Source organism: Bombina bombina, chromosome 3 (genome assembly GCF_027579735.1).
Source record: "Bombina bombina isolate aBomBom1 chromosome 3, aBomBom1.pri, whole genome shotgun sequence".
Taxonomy (NCBI): domain Eukaryota; kingdom Metazoa; phylum Chordata; class Amphibia; order Anura; family Bombinatoridae; genus Bombina; species Bombina bombina.
The window spans coordinates 930297895-930315746 of NC_069501.1; the positions used below are offsets into that span (position 1 = coordinate 930297895).

The 17852-nt window shown below is 34.1% G+C and overlaps 1 protein-coding gene across 3 annotated transcripts in view; it reads right to left on the reverse strand.

Annotated features, from left to right (window-relative positions):
• Positions 1-9765: 9765 nt before the first annotated feature.
• Positions 9766-17852, reverse strand: part of PCDH17 (protocadherin 17) — a 278633-nt gene continuing 270546 nt past the window's right edge. For all 3 annotated transcript variants that reach the window (XM_053707947.1, XM_053707949.1, XM_053707948.1), the window contains one exon: positions 9766-10989. In XM_053707947.1, coding sequence (XP_053563922.1) covers positions 10310-10989 — 680 coding nt within the window. In that variant the 3' untranslated portion in view covers positions 9766-10309. The remainder of the gene's footprint in view (positions 10990-17852) is intronic.

Sequence of the window (17852 nt, forward strand, 5' to 3'; positions counted from 1 at the left end):
TACCATATGAAGGCAGATTGCCCAATCATTACTGACATTGACACTGCCTGTGTCACTCTCTGTAACATTCATCTGTTGGTGCCAGTGGAGGCAGGAGGGAGAGGTTCCCTACACTACAGAAAATACATTTTAAAAAAAGGAAGTTGGGGGCTGCCATACAAAATCATCATGTGGAGAGGTTGGAAGGGTGAGGGGGAACCCTAAATTACAGAAAAAAAAGTATTTATATTTAAATAAAACAAATACAGACAATAAGCTGGGTGCTGCCAGATAGATACCAGTAGCTAAAATGGCTGCTACTAGTGGGAGGGGGAGGGTTAAGGAGGGATCACTTCACTAGAGAAATAATTAAACATTAAAAAAGCCCTAAACTGCATACTGGCAGACGGTCAGCCAGTACCTATGATGGTGATGAGGAGTGTGGGTGGGACCTGATCAGGGAGGTGAGATATGTTGGGTGGAAGGGTAATCCCTACATTATAATACTATTACCCTTACCAGCTAACTAATTAACCCCTTCACTGTTGGGAATTTCAGATATATGGAGTGCAGCTGCAATTAGCAACCTACTGATTACCAAAAAGCAATGGTGAAGCCATGCATGCCTGCTATTTCTGAACCAAGAGAATACTTTACAACCATTTGTGCTATGACTGCACAAGCTATATGTAAATAATTTCAGTGAGAAACCCAACATTTGTGAAAAAGTTAACAATTTTTTTTAATATGATCTCATTTGGCAGCAAATTTGTGGCTTAAAATATACCAAAATGAGCCTAGAAAAACTCCTTAGGTTGTCTAGTTAAAATAAATAAATAAAGAGCAAGAGCAAAAGTGTTATGGTTAAAACCACAACTCTGGGACTGCGCTAAATCAACAAGTAGAAACAATTACTTAGAAAACAGAAAAATCACTTCTTAAAGGGACATGAAACCCCAAAAAAATCTTTCATGATTCAGATAAAGATTTCTAATTTACTTCTATTATTTAATTTGTTTTATTCTCTTGGTATCATTTGTTGATAGAGCAGCAATGCACTACTGGTTTCTAACTAAACACATGGGTGAGCCAATGACAATCGGTATATATATATGCAGCGACCAATCAGCAGCTAGAACCTAGATTCTCTGCTGCTCCTGAGCTTTCATACATAAATCTTTGAGCAAAGAATAACAAGAGAATGAAGCAAATTAAATAATAGAAGTAAATTGGAAAGTTGTTTAAAATCGAATACTCTATCTGAATACACCTTCCGCTTTTGACCCAGCAGCACGGTGAAGGCAGGATTCTGCTATACTTTCTCTTCCTGTTTACCCCTGACTGAGCGCTTCTCTTACCTCATAAGATTGAGGTAAAGGTCGGTGAGTACCCGCTTTTCAGCTATTCGCCTATACTGGGATTCCAGGACGTACCATTGTGGAACTTTGCCTGACTCCCCTCATGTTATGAACTATTTGAATTACTTGAATTTCTTATGTTTTGCCATCACCTTTGATATTTCATTTGTGTTTTATTCTGTTTTATATGATATACTGTTTGCACACATACTGCCACCGTATAGATTTTTATTATTTGTTTTTTATCATCTGTTTTTTATTAATATTATTATTATTACATTTTTCTATATTTATTTTACTCTGTGCTCTTAGGTCTTTTCCTTTCTTATGATATATATATATAATTTATTTCTGTTTAAACTGAGTGATAGTAATAATTCTAAAATTTTTCCAGTTCTTTGGGCAAGTTTGTCTTTGAAAGTTCATGTAGCAAAGGGATTAAACAACTTCTACATAACCTTTTTTTCCTTGTTTTTCCATATCATATCAAATGATATGAGGATGTAAGCAATAATATTAATAAAGGTGAATTAGTTTATGTTATTTACTTGGATTTTGCAATGGCTTTTCAGAGTGCCACATGAACAATTGCTGTATAATATTAAGGGACTTGGAATAGCTAAAAATTAGCTCATGGGGAAAAATCTGGATAAAACACAGGGAGCAACAAGTTGTAAGAAAGGGATGGGACTCAAATTAACCAAAGTACTGGGCTGTACTCTTTTCAATATTTTTTTTAGAAATGATTTGGAGGAACAAGTAAATATATCTATTTTTGCAGACAAAGTTGTGTAAGGCGAGTAGTTCAGAGCAGGATGTAATTGCTTTGCAAGGGTAGTCATAAAAATAGAAGAATGGGATGGTAAATGAGATTCAATACTAGTAAAGGTAAGGTTTTACAATTTGGAAGTAAAATTTGCAGGCTATTATTCAAATGAGATTTAGATTTAGCAAAACAAGGGAGAAAAATGATTTAGGTGTACTTTACAAGCTATAAATGAGTATGCAATGCGAGGCAGAGGCTTCTAAGGCTCATACGATTCTACCATGTATTAAAAGAGGCATAGATGCAAGGGAATAAAGCATAATTATGTCGCTTTATAAATACCTGATGAGACAACTTGAGTATAGAGTGCAGTTCTGGGAACAAATTTAAAAAAAGGACATTGCAGAATTAGAAAAAGTTCAGAGAAGGGCCAGAAAACTAATAAGGTAAATGGAGGATTTCAACTATGAGTTAAGATTAGCCAAATTAGGTTTGTTTGCACTTGAAAAAAGTGCTTGGGAGGTGAGATATGATTACTTTTGTACAAATATATTTAAGGCCCTTCTACACAGCTGGTGGAAGCACTGTTAATTCCAAAGCAATTGTTTGTGATAAGAAGTCATAGGATAGAGGAATAGAGGAAAGGAGATTTAAATGTACACTCAAGGTCAAAATAAATTTTTATAATTCAGATACAGCATGCAGTTTTCCAATTTACTTCTATAATTAAATTTTGCACAGTCTTTTTATATTTACACTTTCTGGGGAACAGGATCCTACTACGCATGTGCACAAGCTCACAGGGTATACGTATACTAGTCTGTAATTGGCTGATGTTTGTCACATGATACAGGCGGCTGGAAAATGGGAGAAAAAATATTTGTCAGAAAAAAATCTACTGCTTATTTCAAATTCAGAGAAAGTTCTATTGCATTTTTTATTATGTACTATTTAATTATGTAATTATACCATAGAGTGGTCCTTTTTTTAACTGTTAGAGCAATCAAATTGTGGAACTCCTTGTCTAAGGAGGTAGTGAATGTCAATACCTTAGAGAAATTTAAAAATGAGTTAGATGCATTTCTGGCTAAAAAGAGAATTCAGGGATATGATTGCTTGTGTTAAATGGGTCAGCTTCAAATTGTATTAATGTAAGTTCAATTGGTAACTTCTTTATTTTAAATCAGGTAGGATCTGTATAGGTTGAATTTATTGGATTTCTCACTTTTTCCAACCTCATCTATTATGTAAATAGTAATACATATTAAAAAAAGAAGAGTACTGTTTTCCTTTTAGTAAATAAGCATGCCTCATATTTTAAAATTAAACACTTATTATTAAAAATCTGTTTATAAAGACCATAAAGTCAAAATTAAACTTTCATTTTTCAGATAGAGCATGCAATGTTGAACAACTTTTCTATTTTTCTATCCTATTGTTGAAGGTAGGCTCAGGAGCTTTAATGCACTGCTAAAAGCTAGCTGCTGATTACTGGCTGCACATATATGCCTCTTGTTTTTGGCTTACCAAATGTGTTAAGATAATGCATTGCTGTTCTTTCAACAAATGATACCGATTGGATGAAGCAAACTTGATAATAAAAGAAGATTGGAAAGTTATGAAACATTGTTTGCTGTAACTGAATCAAGGAAGAAAAATGTTAGGTTTCATGCCCCTTTAAATTCTATAAATAACACTTAAGAACAATATCAAATCTCTCTCAAATATATGCCTAGATTATGAGTTTTGCGTTAACAGGGGTGCGGTGCTAACAAGCCGTTTTTTTTCACCACTCCCTTAAGACAACGCTGGTATTACAGGTTTTTTTAAACCTGGCATTAGCCGCAAAAAGGTGAGCGTAGAGCAAAATTTAGCTCCACATCTCACCTCAATACCAGCGTTGCTTACAGTAGCGGTAAGCTGGCTAAACGTGCTTGTGTGCGATTTTCCCATAGGAAACAATGGGGCTGAGCTGGCTGAAAAAAAAACTAACACCTGCAAAAAAAGCAGCGTTCAGCTTCTAACGCAGCCCCATTGATTCTTATGGGGAAACAAAAGCTATGTCTACACCTAACACCCTAACATGAACCCATGAGTCTAAACACCTCTAATCTTACACTTATTAACCCCTAATCTGCCGCCCCCGACATCGTCGCCACCTGCATAATATTATTAACCCCTAATCTGCCGCTCCGGACACCTACATTATACTAATGAACCCCTAATCTGCCGCCCCCAACGTCGCCGCAACTATATTAAACGTATTAACCCCTAATCTGCCGCCGCCAACGTCTCTGCCACTATAATAAAGTTATTAACCCCTAAACCTAAGTCTAACCCTAACACCCCCCTAACTTAAATATAATTTAAATACATCTAAATAAAATAACTACAATTAAATAAATTATTCCTATTTAAAACTAAATACTTACCTATAAAATAAACCCTAAGCTAGCTACAATAAAACTAATAGTTACATTTGTATCTATCTTAGGGTTTATATTTATTTTACAGACAACTTTGTATTTATTTTAAGTAGGTAGAATAGTTATTAAATAGTTATTAACTATTTAATAACTACCTAGTTAAAATAAGTACAAATTTACCTGTAAAATAAATCCTAACCTAAGTTACAATTACACTTAACACTACACTATCATTAAATTAATTTACTAAATTACCTACAATTAAATTAAACTAAAGTATGAAAAACAATAAACACTAAATTACAGAAAATAAAAAAATAATTACAATTTTTTTAAACTAATTACACCTAATCTAATCCCCCTAAAAAAATAAAAAAGCCCCCCAAAATAATAAAATTCTCTACCCTTTACTAAATTTCAAATAGCCCTTAAAAGGGCTATTCAATCAGCCAATGAAGTTCAATCCAATGAAGTTCAATCCTATTGGCTGATCCAATCAGCCAATAGGATTGAGCTTGCATTCTATTGGCTGTTCCAATCAGCCAATAGAATGCGACCTCAATCCTATTGGCTGATTGCATCAGCCAATAGGATTTTTCCTACCTTAATTCCGATTGGCTAATAGAATCCTATCAGCCAATCGGAATTCAAGGGACGCCATCTTGGATGACGTCATTTAAAGGAACCTTCATTCTTCACTTGGACTTCGTTTGAAGAGGATGCTTGCATCGGCTGGATTGAAGATGGACCCGTTCCGCTCCGGATGGATGAAGATAGAAGATGCCGCCTGGATGAAGACTTCTGCCGCTTGGAGGACCTCTTCTTCCTGGATCGGATGAAGACTTCTGCCCCTCTGGAGGTCCACTTGTGCCCGGCTGGGTGAAGACGTCTCAAGGTAGGGAGATCTTCAAGGGGGTAGTGTTAGGTTTTTTTAAGGGGGGATTGGGTGGGTTTTAGAGTAGGGTTGGGTGTGTGGGTGGTGGGTTTTAATGTTGGGGGGTATTGTATTTTTTTTTAACAGGTAAAAGAGCTGATTACTTTGGGGCTATGCCCCGCTAAAAGGCCCTTTTAAGGGCTATTTGTAATTTAGTATAGGGTAGGGAATTTTATTATTTTGGGGGGCTTTTTTATTTTATTAGGGGGGTTAGATTAGGTGTAATTAGCTTGTAATTATATTTTTATTTTCTGTAATTTAGTGTTTATTGTTTTTCATACTTTAGTTTATTTAATTTAATTGTAGTTAATTGTAGGTAATTTAGAAAATTAATTTAATGATAGTGTAGTGTTAGGTGTAATTGTAACTTAGGTTAGGATTTATTTTACAGGTAAATTTGTACTTATTTTAACTAGGTAGTTATTATATAGTCAATAACTATTTAATAACTATTCTACCTAGTTAAAATAAATGCAAAGTTGCCTGTAAAATAAACATAAACCCTAAGATAGATACAAATTTAACTATTAGTTATATTGTAGCTATCTTAGGGTTTATTTTATAGGTAAGTATTTAGTTTTAAATAGGATTAATTTATTTAATTGTAGTAATTTTATTTTGTTTTAATGAAATTATATTTAAGTTAGGGGGGGTTAGACTTAGGGTTAGACTTAGGTTTAGGGGTTAATAAATGTAATATAGTAGCGGCGACGTTGGGGTCGGCAGATTAGGGGTTAATAAATGTACATAGGTGTCGGCGATGTTAGGGGCGGCAGATTAGGGGTTAATAAAATTTAACTAGAATTTGCTAGGCGGGAGTGCAGCGGTTTAAGGGTTAATATATTTATTACAGTGGCGGTGATGTCTGGTTGGCAGATTAGGGGTTCAAATTTTTATTTAAGTGTTTGCGATGTGGGAGGGGCCTCGATTTAGGGGTTAATAGGTAGTTTATAGGTGTTAGTGTACTTTTTAGCACTTTAGTTAAGAGTTTTATGTTACGGCATTAGCCCATAAAACTCTTAACTACTGACTTTTAAATGCGGTAGCAGTCTTGACAGGAGAGGGTCTACCGCTCACTTCTTCCAAGACTCATAATACCTGCGTTAGGCAAGTCCCATTAAAAATATAGGCTACGCAATTGATGTAAGGGGATTTGCTCTATGCTCGAGCTGCGGAAGAAAAGTGAGCGGTACACCTGTACCTGTCCTACTCGTAATACCAGCGAGCGTTAAATAGCAGCGTTGGGACCTCTCAATTCTGCTTTTTAAGGCTAACGCAAGACTCGTAATCTAGCCGATAGTTTTTCTAATATAAATATTTCTAATATAAAATTAAATCTTAAACAATATCTTCAAAACTTATAAAAAAATATGTACAAAAATATTTGATTATAGGTATATTCCAAATTGTGCAAAATGCAAAAATTATCTGGAATATTCAAATGAGGAATGATTAGTGTAAAATTATATATTTTTTTAAATTATTATTTTAATAATAAAATAATAAAATATTTATCACAAAGCTTATAGAACCTTATCCAATGGAGGCTGCAGGTGTTATTCATTTGTAATCTATTTAACATTTTAAATGATTATTATATGTTATTGATAGAAGTTTGTTTCTATTGAAGAAGTATGCTGATTGTATTGCTGGTATGTATATATAAAAAAGTGTAATCCAAATTATTCCTATGCAAAACTGCATTTAAACAATTGTTTAAATACATTTTAAAATATAGACAAACAAATCCAAAACTTATCCAACTTTACAAAGAACAGAAAAACAATTATCTTGATTCAATATGCATCAGAGAAAGGGCCCATGTGATATATGTCTTCCTTATTAATTGACTATATATTTATAAGAGTTAAAGTGTATAGCAAAAACACTTTTTTTATTGAAATATGTTTTAATAGATCATTTCTGTATGGATATCAATATAATTTGACTCATTTTGCTTTAGTAATATATGAGTAACGCAGTGTTATACCCAATGAAGCAAAAGACATTTCAATTTTTTTCCAAAATACCTTAGCATGTTCTTTTCCATTCTGTTAAAATAGAAGCAAACATTAAAAAAATAAGTAAAAAATACAAAATGGACTGTAAACATGATTTTTTTTTTGTCTCTATTAAGGTAAACTAAATGTGTTCAACAGTTAATAAACATTTTTATATCCCAGCAAACACTGAACAACATTTTGTGTATGAAATATTTTGTATTGTTAATTGTATTATATATTTTGTCACTCATAGGAAGCTTTAAAAACATATTGTAACAATCTGCACTGAACATTTGTGTCTAATAAATGACAATTGTGTAGAGGCAAGAAATTAATCCAACTTTACTGTGGAATTTTAGCTGTCAAGCATAAATCAAGCTATATCTTCCTGCAAAAATAACATTGCAACACATAGACAACACATTTAAATACATAAATTGTCCAAAATATGTAGAGCAATATAATAGCATTTGTACAGTTAATTATTTTTTCTATGTTTTGTACCATAAAAATAGCATACAGTACAGTTAACCAGTTATTAAACATTGCACAAATAAATTCTGTTAAAAAATAAAATATTTCTGTAAAAAAAATTGAATTTAAATAATTTCAACCACATACCCAGAAGTACATTTCCAACGTTGTTTATTTGGTACATAAAAGTTTTAGACATACTGATATTGGATTGCCAGTATGATTTTAATATGATTATATTAGATGTATCCATTTTGTTTCTCATCGTGGCTTAATCAATATTCACTTACCCCTAAGTTCTTTTTTTTAATAGTAAATATTTAAAATGGCAATAGACTTTTATTTAGTATGTTTGAATGCATATTTATGCTCATAGTTGTGTTATGATTTCCATTTGCAAAATTTATATAATTGTAAATTAGGGCTTGACCAATTTAACGAGGCTGGCTCCTAATATTATAAGTTTTGGCTCCTAACTCTCTTCTACATGTATCTCAACAAAATAATTTACTGGTTCTAAAAAAATGTTGTATCCTCAGTATTCAGGACAGCTCTTGAGTTTAAAATAAATGTGTCAACCCTTGTTATAATGATTTATTAAAAAGACAAAACACCACACATTAAAATGACATCCATCAGAAATGTTTCTGGGCAAAAATAAAATAAAATACATAAATAAAATATACATAAACCAATCCTTATTGAGATTAATAAATATGGCACGTGTGTTAAGTTGTGCATTTCCTCAAGGTGCCTTCCAGTGATGAAGGACCTTTACAGTCTTACGGCTGGGAGTCACCTTGCAGAATAGCACTGCTTTGAAAATAAGATACTTTATGATTTCTGAATTGTTTTGTAGAATAAATCTGGCAAGAGGGTTCTATATTTTTTGTTCCATATGTCAAGAAGTTTACTTTAATTGAATCAAAATCTGTAACTGTTTTTGAATTTAAAAAAAAAAATTGCTAAGGCTTATAATGATTTTTTTTGTAAAATCCTTTTTGTTTTTGGTTTCCTAAAATGGGCTTAAATATAAGCTTCCGCATTGTCATGGTTGAAAGATTTATTTTCTTTCCTTTTGTTTCTTTTTGCACACTTTGCTCCATCAGGTCTCTCAAACACATTTTGAACAGATTATGTATTACAAAGTTTGTAGACCATACATTAAACAAGAGACTTTGCTCTTAGGCACTGCTTCCTGTACTCCTCGGGGAAAAGGAAGCAGGAAAAAACAAAACTCATAGAGTTCGACAGCTACTGAGGCAACACTTGCCATTTACAATATAAGCCCAAATATTTTTTTTTTTTTGCAACACAACTATATATTAATTTAATAAAATACACAATATAGCTCTTATACACTCAACAATTTGGCTCATATGCACTAAAATTTAAAAAAAAAAATCAGAAAAATATGTAATTTGATGTAAACACATTTAAATTTTTCTTACACTTGCACATTTAAATGGATGTGTGACATTTGCTTGAATGATTGAGACATTATCACTTTCCTGAGCAATTTTAGTGTCCACAAATCAATAGAAAAATATTTATGAGGTTTTATACATCCTTAAATGGCATATATTTTTGGAACTATATTTTAATTTAGGTTTAAACATTTTTTCTTTATATATCTATGATATATATATATATATATATATATATATATATATATATATATATATATATATATATATATATATTTGTAGGACACTAAAATCCTTATTAACCAACACTTTTCATTTTACATAAAGTGAAATAGCTTATGCATGTGTAGGACACAATTGACTATATAATTTTATATATAACTATGTGTGGCATGAAAACGTACTAAATGACAGAGACATGTTTTACGGAAAATGTTTTGGAATGTTGTTCATTTATATAGAAATGTTGACCACAAATGGGTGTTGATGTTTGGTGCAGCTAGGACTACAGCAAAATTAGTTAGGACTTTAATTAGAAGCTAGTAATGCTAGCTGTAAAATCCAGACATAAATGAGTTAACCCTGTTAAGCATTGGGTTTTCACTCCAGAAACCAGAAAAGTCAACATCCACTATAGTACGGAGTTGCAGAATTTCAGAAACAGTTCCTTTTTTTGTTCCTATGTAATTCTAGCAGATTGTCAAATATCATAATTTGTTTTGCTTTGCTTGGCTGTATCCAAGGCTAACTTTTGTGAAAACAAAGCCAGTGTAAATCTGAGAAAAAGAAAAACAAGTCAACATATTTTAGGGGCACTTCAGTTGTTTACTAGTAGCCACAAAGCAGCATCAATCTTTAGATTTCCCTGCACATGTGCTGTATCCTTAAAGAAAATATCTTTTTCACTGGTTAAGGGCATAAATAATAGCCTATCCTTCCTATTTACTTTCTCACAGCCACGGGTTCACTTCCTCTACAGTCTTGTAAAAGCTTATCAATTTCTCTCACAACTTCCTCTGCATCCACTGACTCGCGCCCCAAATCTCGATTTGAGTGCTCCAGTTGCTCCAAAACAGAGTCCATCTCATTTGAGTCTCGGTTCACTCTGGAATGCACATCTGCAAATACACGAGCCATTGGATCAGATGTAGTGTACTGTGGGTCTTTTGTCTGTTTACTAGGTGATATATATTGACTGTCAGATGACAGATATTGGTTGGTTTCTGCCAAGACTCCAGATTTTATTTCACAGCCATCCAATGGTCCCTTAGTTGTGGTACAAGGCTCAATGCATGTCTTGGTAGGGCTGCTAGATGCAGAAGGACCCTCTTGCAGAAGAGGACTCAGGGCACGCTTGGCTTTTAAATATGGTTTAACATTGGCAATGAGAATGGTGTGCTCTCTTTTGTCTTTTCCAAATGTACAAAAGGTCTTTTTCCCAGTTGGATTCACGGTTTCATAAGTCTCAGTCTCGACATTAGCTTCAACAGTTGGGACAAAAAGATTTGTGCGATAATCTGCATTTTCAACTTGATTAGCAGTAGGGAACTGTGGCATCCAACAACGGTCCGAATGACCAAGTACTCGACACTCATCTGTACAGTTTATGCACTCTTCTTGTTCTGCCAAATAATACAAACAAATATATATATTACTTAATGCGCAAAATTGTGTTAACCTATTATAAAAAAATAAAAAGAAACTATGAATAAAACTATTAAAATAAAAAAATCACCCTTTTCTTTTCTTAAAGATCATTTAAAAAAAAAATATTTGCCTGACAAATTTATATATGATTGTATATCTTTGAATCCTAAAAGGCAAACAGTATATCCATTTATCATCTTAAGAAGATGAAAAGCATTTAATGTATTATTTCATTTTACAGTATAGTATTACATCTGTCTTTTATCCGCATGCCACCAGAAATTTCAAAACAATTTTATTCGATTGATAATTGAAATATTCTTTTATAGATGTTATTAGTTATACAGAAGAAAAAGTAAATACAATTTTCATAGTAATAATATTTTATTTTTGCAGGGTTTTTTTCTGCCGGTGGGACACATTTTCTTTTCAATGTATCCTTCCTGGTAAAATATTTTATAAATAAATAAATAAATAAATAAATTATATATTTTAAATAAAAAAAAATGTAAAAAAAACCCTTTTATTTATTTATTTTGAAAGTTCAGCGAGTGTGGATCCACTACTTTGCTTATGATACTTTTGTTCCTGGCACCCTGGCTATTACTTTGAAAGTGTGAGAGCTAATCCTCCTGCAAGTATATATATATATATATATATATATATATATATATATATATATAAAAACTTTCATCTTTTATTTTATCCCCTTTTCCTGTAATTTAGTTCTGAAATTGTGAGCTTTTCAGTTCCTATTACAAATGGAAAAGCAGAACACTGTTATATTCCACACAGCCATTGGCTGCACACTCTAGCGACCAATTTTTAACTGCCCCTAACTGGCCACAGAAGAGAAGGTAACCTAAGCTACAACATGGCAGCTCTCATTGTTTTCTACACACTCAAATTTTACCTTTATTTTGTCAATATGTAAATAACTAACAAAACTTTAGAAAAACATCTAAATGTTATTCTCAGACTAATCTTTTCTTTGAATGCACCATTCTATCTAACATTCATTTACGGCTAGATTTAGAGTTTTGTCGGTAACGACCCGCGTAGCTAACGCTGGCTTTTTTCTGGCCGCACCTTTAAAATAACTCTGATATTGAGAGTCCACAGAATGGCTGCGTTGGGCTCCAAAAAAGGAGCGTATAGCATATTTAACGCAACTTCAACTCTCGATACCAGAGTTGCTTACGGACGCGGCCAGCCTCAAAAACGTGCTCGTGCACGATTCCCCCATAGAAAACAATGGGGCTGTTTGAGCTGAAAAAAAACCTAACACCTGCAAAAAAGCTGCGTTCAGCTCCTAACGCAGCCCCATTGTTGTCTATGGGGAAACACTTCCTACGTCTGCACCTAACACCCTAACATGTACCCCGAGTCTAAACACCCCTAACCTTACACTTATTAACCACTATTCTGCCGCCCCCGCTATCGCTGACCCCTGCATATTATTTTTAACCCCTAATCTGCCGCTCCGTAAATCGCCGCTACTTACATTATCCCTATGTACCCCTAATCTGCTGCCCCTTACACCGCCGACCCCTATATTATATTTATTAACCCCTAATCTGCCCCCCACAACGTCGCCTCCACCTGCCTACACTTATTAACCCCTAATCTGCCGAGCGGACCGCACCGCTATTATAATAAAGTTATTAACCCCTAATCTGCCTCACTAACCCTATAATAAATAGTATTAACCCCTAATCTGCCCTCCCTAACATCGCCGACACCTAACTTCAAACATTAACCCCTAATCTGCCGACTGGAGCTCACCGCTATTCAAATAAATGTATTAACCCCTAAAGCTAAGTCTAACCCTAACACTAACACCCCCCTAAATTAAATATAATTTTAATCTAACAAAATTAATTAACTCTTATTAAATAAATTATTCCTATTTAAAGCTAAATACTTACCTGTAAAATAAATCCTAATATAGCTACAATATAAATTATAATTATATTATAGCTATTTTAGGATTTATATTTATTTTACAGGTAACTTTGTATTTATTTTAACCAGGTACAATAGCTATTAAATAGTTAAGAACTATTAAATAGCTAAAATAGTTAAAATAATTACAAAATTACCTGTAAAATAAATCCTAACCTAAATTACAATTAAACCTAACACTACACTATCAATAAATAAATTAAATAAAATACCTACAATTACCTACAATTAAACCTTAACTACTGTGCTCTAAAGTACACTAACACCCATAAACTACCTATGTACCCCTAAACCGAGGCCCCCCCCACATCGCCGACACTTGATTAAATTTTTTAACCCCTAATCTGCCGACCGCCACCTACGTTATACTTATGTACCCCTAATCTGCTGCCCCTAACACCGCCGACCCCTATATTATATTTATTAACCCCTAATCTGCCCCCCTCAACGTCGCCTCCAGCTGCCTACACTTATTAACCCCTAATCTGCCGAGCGGACCGCACCGCTATTATAATAAAGTTATTAACCCCTAATCCGCCTCACTAACCCTATAATAAATAGAATTAACCCCTAATCTGCCCTCCCTAACATCGCCAACACTTAACTTCAAACATTAACCCCTAATCTGCCGACTGGAGCTCACCGCTATTCTAATAAATGTATTAACCCCTAAAGCTAAGTCTAACCCTAACACTAACACCCCACTAAGTTAAATATAATTTTAATCTAACGAAATTAATTAACTCTTATTAAATAAATTATTCCTATTTAAAGCTAAATACTTACCTGTAAAATAAATCCTAATATAGCTACAATATAAATTATAATTATATTATAGCTATTTTAGGATTTATATTTATTTTACAGGTAACTTTGTATTTAAAATAATTACAAAATTACCTGTAAAATAAATCCTAACCTAAATTACAATTAAACCTAACACTACACTATCAATAAATAAATTAAATAAAATACCTACAATTACCTACAATTAAACCTAACACTACAATATCAATAAATGAATTAAATACAATATCTACAAATAAATACAATTAAATAAACTAACTAAAGTACAAAAAATAAAAAAATATCTGCAAACATTAGAAAAATATTAAAACAATTTTAAACTAATTACACCTACTCTAAGCCCCCTAATAAAATAACAAAGCCCCCCAAAATAAAAAAATGCCCTACCCTATTCTAAATTACAAAAGTTCAAAGCTCTTTTACCTTACCAGCCCTGAACAGGGCCCTTTGCGGGGCATGCCCCAAGAAATTCAGCTCTTTTGCCTGTGAAAAATACATACAATACCCCCCCCCCCAACATTACAACCCACCACCCACATACCCCTAATCTAACCCAAACCCCCCTTAAATAAACCTAACACTAAGCCCCTGAAGATCTTCCTACCTTATCTTCACCTAACCAGGTATCACCGATCCGTCCTGGCTCCAAAATCTTCATCCAAGCCCAAGCGGGGGCTAGACATCCATCATCCGACGGCTGAAGAAGTACAGAAGAGGGTCCAAAGTCTTCATCCTATCCGGGAAGAAGAGTAGATCCGGACCGGCAACCATCTTCTTCAAAGCGGCATCTTCTATCTTCATCCGATGAGGACCGGCTCCATCTTGAAGACCTCCATCGCGGATCCATCCTTCTTCTCCGACGACTAGACGACGAATGACGGTTCCTTTAAATGACGTCATCCAAGACGGCGTCCCTCGAATTCTGATTGGCTGATAGGATTCTATCAGCCAATCGGAATTAAGGTAGGAATATTCTGATCAGCCAATCAGATTGAGCTCGCATTCTATTGACTGTTCCGATCAGCCAATAGAATGCGAGCTCAATCTGATTAGCTGATTGGATCAGCCAATTGGATTGAACTTGATTCTGATTGGCTGATTCCATCAGCCAATCAGAATATTCCTACCTTAATTCCGATTGGCTGATAGAATCCTATCAGCCAATCGGCATTCGAGGGACGCCATCTTGGATGACGTCATTTAAAGGAACTGTCATTCGTCGTCTAGTCGTCGGAGAAGAAGGATGGATCCGCGATGGAGGTCTTCAAGATGGAGCCGGTCCTCATCGGATGAAGATAGAAGATGCCGCTTTGAAGAACATGGTTGCCGGTCCGGATCTACTCTTCTTCCCAGATAGGATGAAGACTTTGGACCCTCTTCTGGACTTCTTCAGTCGTCGGATGATGGATGTCTAGCCCCCGCTTGGGCTTGGATGAAGATTTTGGAGCCAGGACGGATCGGTGATACCTGGTTAGGTGAAGATAAGGTAGGAAGATCTTCAGGGGCTTAGTGTTAGGTTTATTTAAGGGGGGTTTGGGTTAGATTAGGGGTATGTGGGTGGTGGGTTGTAATGTTGGGGGGGGGTATTGTATGTGTTTTTTTACAGGCAACAGAGCTGAATTTCTTGGGGCATGCCCCGCAAAGGGCCCTGTTCAGGGCTGGTAAGGTAAAAGAGCTTTGAACTTTTGTAATTTAGAATAGGGTAGGGCATTTTTTTATTTTGGGGGGCTTTGTTATTTTATTAGGGGGATTAGAGTAGGTGTAATTAGTTTAAAATTGTTTTAATATTTTTCTAATGTTTGCAGATATTTTTTAATTTTTTGTAACTTAGTTCTTTTTTATTTTTTGTACTTTAGTTAGTTTATTTAATTGTATTTATTTGTAGATATTGTATTTAATTCATTTATTGATAGTGTAGTGTTAGGTTTAATTGTAGGTATTTTATTTAATTTATTTATTGATAGTGTAGTGTTAGGTTTAATTGTAACTTAGGTTAGAATTTATTTTACAGGTAATTTTGTAATTATTTTAACTATTTTAGCTATTAAATAGTTCTTAACTATTTAATAGCTATTGTACCTGGTTAAAATAAATACAAAGTTACCTGTAAAATAAATATAAATCCTAAAATAGCTATAATATAATTATAATTTAATTGTTTTAATATTTTTCTAATGTTTGCAGATATTTTTTTATTTTTTGTACTTTAGTTAGTTTATTTAATTGTATTTATTTGTAGATATTGTATTTAATTCATTTATTGATATTGTAGTGTTAGGTTTAATTGTAGGTAATTGTAGGTATTTTATTTAATTTATTTATTGATAGTGTAGTGTTAGGTTTAATTGTAATTTAGGTTAGGATTTATTTTACAGGTAATTTTGTAATTATTTTAAATACAAAGTTACCTGTAAAATAAATATAAATCCTAAAATAGCTATAATATAATTATAATTTATATTGTAGCTATATTAGGATTTATTTTACAGGTAAGTATTTAGCTTTAAATAGGAATAATTTATTTAATAAGAGTTAATTAATTTCGTTAGATTAAAATTATATTTAACTTAGTGGGGTGTTAGTGTTAGGGTTAGACTTAGCTTTAGGGGTTAATACATTTATTAGAATAGCGGTGAGCTCCAGTCGGCAGATTAGGGGTTAATGTTTGAAGTTAAGTGTTGGCGATGTTAGGGAGGGCAGATTAGGGGTTAATACTATTTATTATAGGGTTAGTGAGGCGGATTAGGGGTTAATAACTTTATTATAATAGCGGTGCGGTCCGCTCGGCAGATTAGGGGTTAATAAGTGTAGGCAGGTGGAGGCGACGTTGAGGGGGGCAGATTAGGGGTTAATAAATATAATATAGGGGTCGGCGGTGTTAGGGGCAGCAGATTAGGGGTACATAAGTATAACGTAGGTGGCGGTCGGCAGATTAGGGGTTAAAAAATTTAATCAAGTGTCGGCGATGTGGGGGGGCCTCGGTTTAGGGGTACATAGGTAGTTTATGGGTGTTAGTGTACTTTAGAGCACAGTAGTTAAGAGCTTTATGAACCGGCGTTAGCCCAGAAAGCTCTTAACTACTGACTTTTTTCTGCGGCTGGAGTTTTGTCGTTAGAATTCTAACGCTCACTTCAGCCACGACTCTAAATACCGGAGTTAGAAAGATCCCATTGAAAAGATAGGATACGCAATTGACGTAAGGGGATCTGCGGTATGGAAAAGTCGCGGCTGAAAAGTGAGCGTTAGACCCTTTTTTGACTGACTCCAAATACCGGCGGTAGCCTAAAACCAGCGTTAGGAGCCTCTAACGCTGGTTTTTACGGCTACCGCCAAACTCCAAATCTAGGCCTTAGTGTTTAATGTACCTTTAAAGAGATATGAAACAGTGCTCATTAAGTTACATATTTATAGTAAAAAAAAAATGCACTCTCACTTTAAATCCTTCTAGAAGCCAGGGTGCATTCAAATAATATCCAACAATGACAGTGAGCCAGCACTCACTAGTATTTTTGTCAAATAATGTTTCATGTGAATGTTTTCGGGGAAATTCAAACATTGAGTGTACAAGCCATACTGTTTAACAGTGAGAACCCCCACCCCTTTGTGAACAAGCTACTATGGCAACTTGTACACTAGATGTTTGTCTGAGGAAGGGGAGAGTTCACATTAAACGTTATTTGCAGAAAAGACCAGTGAGTGTAGGCTCGTTGTCATTGTTTTATTTTTATTTATATATATATATATATATATATAATAGACAAAGAAGATCAGCACTCACCAACAACAACCATCACCTCGGTGCACTGCTGTAAACATCCAAGATTGATCAACTGAAAATCTGGATCCGGTGTGTATTATAATGGATTTCCAAATAATGGCAGGCACTCAGAGAAAAGATCCAACACCTTTATTGTGTACAAAGCTGCTAAAAGCCCATAACATTTCGGCCCCTCACAGAGGCCTTGGTCACATGTAAGCACAAAATATATATATATAACATGCCCCTAGTGTGGCTAAATATTTAGCCCTAATCATTACCTGACTCGTCACATAAGCCAGCGAATGC